Genomic DNA, 5,000 nt, shown 5'->3' with positions numbered 1-5,000 from the left:
ACAAAACACTTGGCACTCTAGCTGAGTGAGTGTTCCGGAATTATTTGGCAGTTAGTGAGTAAAGCTCTGATATGAACATTGAAAGCTAGTTCGTAGCATTGGATCACAAGATTGAATTAATATTAACATGCTTACCAAAATGAGAAGACATGATTGTTCTAGCTTTGTTACAATTTTGTTTAAAAAAAATGTTAGACGCACTAAGAACAATTAAAAACGTTATAAAAGTCTCTGAATTCAAAAAGCAAGGTTAAACATTTCCACATGTATCCTGTGTTAGCCTCTGTCAATCACTTGGCAGAAATGGATGCCATTTGCTATTTCACAATCACAGAGATGGTGTAAGACTTCCAGAAAAGAGTTCACAAGCTCCTGGGCCTGATCCGTCTTTCTTCATTCATTACTTCGTCACGTAAATGCCACGTTCTTCGACATACAACACTGCTATTCTCCAGTGAAGGGGCCAATCAACATGGACCCCTAACATGATACTCCAACTCAACAACCAATGGGAAGGGTAGGGGGACATATAAAAACAGGCACATCGTCCAATCACCCCTTAATGTTGTTTAGATCTGCGCCTTGTGAACGTTGTGGTATTCCTCTGGGTAAATGCCTTTCACACGCTCGTTTTTGGGGTCAAAGGGTGACTTCAGGTGGGCCTTTGCCTTAAACACCTCCCCCATCCTCTCCAGAGTGAACTCTCCGCTCCTGATGAAGTCAGCACTCACCTGAGAGAGAGGGAGAGGGAGGGAGGGAGAGAGAGGGGGGGGGGCAGGGAGAGAGGGGGAGGGAGGGAGAGAGAGAGAGAAAGAGAGAGAGAGAGAAAATACACATAAACCCACAGCTTTAGAGAGAAAGTAGCCAGATGAGTTTTAATCCATCCGTGGAGCAGACAGCTCAGGCAACAGTGATCACTCCTAATGAAGTTAAGGCATTTACGTTGATATGTGACCCGACCGTCTCTCAAACCAAGCACTATTCCAGATTGGATATTTGATCGTTTTTTCGATTCCTTTAATGAAACCTCAAAAAGAGGCCTTGAGACAGAATGGGAGGGGGTTAAGCGAGCGCCAGGTCATTCACGTCTCAATGTCACAGGCTCCGGCCCCAGAGAGTCCCCTCTCCCCCCAGCTCTGTCCCTCTCCCAGCCCCTGGCCCTGGCCGCGCATAGACAAAGACCCTTCAGCTTAGCTCAGCCTCTGCCTTCAACTCTACGCAGCCCAGCCCCTAACTCTACCCAGACAAATCCCCCTCTGCTCAGCCAAAGCCCTCTCAATCCAGCCCTTCAGCCCAGCCCCTAACCCTACCCAGTCCTTCAGCCCAGCCCCTAACCCTACCTAGCCCAGCTCCTAACGCTACCTAGCCCAGCCCCAGCCCCTAACCCTACCCAGCCCTTCAGCCCAGCCCATAGCCCTACCTAGCCCAGCCCCTAACGCTACCTAGCCTAGCCCCAGCCCCTAACCCTACCCAGTCCTTCAGCCCAGCCCATAGCCCTACGTAGCCCAGCCCCTAACCCTACCCAGCCCTTCAGCCCAGCCCCTAACCCTACGTAGCCCAGCCCCTAACCCTACCCTGCCCCTCAGCCCAGCTCCAGCCCTAACCCTACCCAGCCCAGACCCTAACGTTACCTAGCCCAGACCCTAACATTACCTAGTCCAGCCCCAGCCCCTAACCCTAACCTGCCCCTCAGCCCAGCTCCAGCCCTAACCCTGACCAGCCCAGACCCTAACGTTACCTAGCCCAGCCCCAGCCCCTAACCCTAACCTGCCCCTCAGCCCAGCTCCAGCCCTAACCCTGACCAGCCCAGCCCCTAACCCTACCTAGCCCAGACCCTAACGTTACCTAGCCCAGCCCCAGTCCCTAACCCTACTCTGCCCCTCAGCCCAGCCCCAGCCCCTAACCCTAACCAGCCCTAGCCCCGAACCCTACCTAACCCAGCCCCTAACCCTACCTAGCCCAGCCCCTAACGCTACCTAGCCCAGCCCCTAACCCTACCTAACCCAGCCCCTAACCCTACCTAACCCAGCCCCTAACCCTACCTAGCCCAGACCCTAACGTTACCTAGCCCAGCCCCAGTCCCTAACCCTACTCTGCCCCTCAGCCCAGCCCTAGCCCCGAACCCTACCTAACCCAGCCCCTAACCCTACTCTGCCCCTCAGCCCAGCCCCAGCCCCTAACCCTAACCAGCCCTAGCCCCGAACCCTACCTAACCCAGCCCCTAACCCTACCTAGCCCAGCCCCTAACCCTACCTAACCCAGCCCCTAACCCTACCTAACCCAGCCCCTAACCCTACCTAGCCCAGCCCCTAACGCTACCTGGCCACAGACCCTAACGCTACCTAGCCCAGCCCCTAACCCTACCTAGCCCAGCCCCTAACGCTACCTAACCCAGCCCCTAACCCTACCTAACCCAGCCCCTAACCCTACCTAACCCAGCCCCTAACCCTACCTAACCCAGCCCCTAACCCTACCTAGCCCAGCCCCTAACCCTACCTAGCCACAGACCTCACAGCCATTCTCAAACAGTCAGGCTGAGGAACTCATCTAACCCCATAAGCCTGGGAATGAATAGGGAAGACATAATAGTAGTATTAAAAGGACTTGTTCTTACTCTCTATTGTGCTTCTGGTATGGGTAATTGATTAGCTCCACTTAAAGGCAGTGAACTAACGTAGCCTACAGCCACGCTCTTCATTAACTTCTACGCTGCGCTGCCCTACTTCCCTTTCTCACAGTATATCATCATCACGGCATCTTTCATCTCTTCCCTAACTCCCTCTCCCTCTACTTTTCGCTGACTTCCACCTCCCTCTCCCTCCCCCCTCTGTCTCTCCATCTCTCTCTCCTTCCCGGTCCCTCTCTCCTCCATCTCCCTCTCTCTTCTTTCTTCCCCCTCTCTCTATCTCTCCTCCACCTCCCTCCCTCTCTCTTCTTTCTTCCCCCTCTCTCTCTCCTCAACCTCCCTCCCTCCGTCCCTCCCCAACTGCTGTCAGTGAGCAGTGAAGCAGGTCCATATGAAGGTTCTCTGACCACAGCAACAGCAGAATGAGTGGAGGTTTGGAGCAGTGATGTTGATGTGATGGTCTTGACTCGACCTGACCCCGGTAATAGCGTAGGAGGGCCTGTGTGTGTGTTTGTGTGTGTGTGTGTGTGTGTGTGTGTGAAAGAGAGACTGTGTGTGTGTGTATGTGTGTGCACGTGTCTGTGTGTGTGTGTGTGTGTGTGTGTGTACAGGTCTTGGCAGGCAGATCACATTGGCTCTGCTGTACTGTAGCTACAGAGCCGGGGGGAGAAGGAGGAGGAGAGGAGGAGGAGGAGAGTGGGAGGAGAGGAGAGGAGAGGAGAGGAGAGGAGGAGAGGGTGAGTGAGCCACCACATCTCCAGGTCCCAACCCCACCTGTCTCTCCAGATCCGTCCCTCTGTCACTTATCGTTAGGCCACCTATCCCCCCCCATCACTTCAGCTTCCCCCAACATAGCATAGCTTAGCATAGCATAGCGTACTACAGTGTGGCTGAGTCAGAACGTGCTAGGTTGTTGGGCCAGCGCTGGTCGGAAGTGGCAGCCTGGTTTACCCTCCAAGGACCGTGTTAAATCACACCCACTTGAACGGAGGCACGCAAGATGCTAACATTGTTCTGGTACTGGGGAGAACACACAAAGTGGAGTCAACAATGTTTACAGTGTGAAACGTGATGAAATGCAACTGCAAGACAGCGGAGGCTGGTGGAAGCTGAAATCGGAAGAGGGCTCCTTTTAAGGCACATTGTTGTTTGATAGCATTCCACTCAATGCATTTACAAAGAGCCCCGACCTCCGATTCCTGCTCCTCCGGCCTCCCCTGCCGCACGACCACTGAAACTCTACAGCAGCTCAAGATCAATGTCATCGTTCACTTCTCCTGGATACCTAGTGATCATGTTCGAGTGAATAACCCTCCAGTGGAGAACTCCGAAAACAAATACACTATACAATGAATAGGCTTTCACCTGTGCATACGTTTGCATTCTCGAAGTTCCCATTTTACGCAGATATATAAAATTCAAGATGAATCAATTGGAGCCAGATTCTTGGCCTGAACAACCAGCCAATGAAAATACAAGACCCGAGGACAAGAATCTCCCTCTAGTCTTCGTTCTCCATCTGAATAAAATGTGAAATTCTATGTAGGTAAAAAAAAAAAAAAAAGCGCTTATTAGCAGTGGAGGCAATCTAATCCACACTGGCAATGACGATCAGAAGAGACAACCCCCAGTTTATTGCCTTTATGTCAGCCTATTGAGGAGAAGTGTCTCTGTGGGCTGCGGAGGTGTCGAGCCTGGAGACAGATGAGTCATGTCTGATAACATGAGAGACTGGAGCTGAGCTCCGTGTCAGAACAATGGGGTTTAGAAGAGGGCTCACACACGTTCGCACACAGGCACACCGGCGCAGACACACACACACCGGCGCACACACACACACACAGGTGTGAACACACACAGGTGTGAACACACACACACACACACACACACACACACACAGGCTCGCACAGGCACATACTCGCTCGCACAAAGGCACACACAAACATGCTTGCTTGCGCACACACACAGACACACACGCACACACACACACACACACACACACACACACACACACACACACAGGGGAACAGCAATGAAGCGTTTCTAAAGAGCTGGGAAATGAGCGGAGCACTTTTTTCTCCCCGCCAATCGTTAAAAGGCTGTGCAGGCCAGAAACACAGGCCAATTATAAATCCTCTCTCTGAGAAATCTGTTCCTATCCTTTTCTTCTTCTCCTTCTGTCGGTGACGCCGGAGAGTGGGCGATCCTGTTGAGTCACGCAGCGGCGTGGATAGCACACAGATAGCGTAGTGACTCACCACTCCTCCGTCAGGGTTGCGGATGTATCCGTATCCGATGGTCTTGTCGACGAAGAAGCCGTAGTCGGACCGCCGCAGTTGGCCCACGGGCACGCCGTTCCGGAAGATCGCCTCCA

At 52.9% G+C, this 5,000-nt stretch overlaps 1 protein-coding gene across 2 annotated transcripts in view; it reads right to left on the bottom strand.

The window, feature by feature from the left end:
- Window positions 1-5,000, bottom strand: part of sardh (sarcosine dehydrogenase) — a 47,705-nt gene that overhangs the window by 678 nt on the left and 42,027 nt on the right. For both annotated transcript variants that reach the window (XM_080528600.1, XM_080528601.1), the window contains exons 20-21: window positions 4,885-5,000; window positions 1-731 (exon numbers count right to left, since the gene is read on the bottom strand). The exon at window positions 1-731 is cut by the window's left edge and continues 678 nt beyond it; the exon at window positions 4,885-5,000 is cut by the window's right edge and continues 20 nt beyond it. In XM_080528600.1, coding sequence (XP_080384726.1) covers window positions 570-731; window positions 4,885-5,000 — 278 coding nt within the window. In that variant the 3' untranslated portion in view covers window positions 1-569. The remainder of the gene's footprint in view (window positions 732-4,884) is intronic.

Source organism: Nansenia antarctica (genome assembly GCF_963989245.1).
Source record: "Nansenia antarctica genome assembly, chromosome: 4".
In the NCBI taxonomy this organism is placed as follows: domain Eukaryota; kingdom Metazoa; phylum Chordata; class Actinopteri; order Argentiniformes; family Microstomatidae; genus Nansenia; species Nansenia antarctica.
Note: the sequence above shows the minus strand (reverse complement) of the source record. Positions and strands in the feature narration are given on the sequence as shown.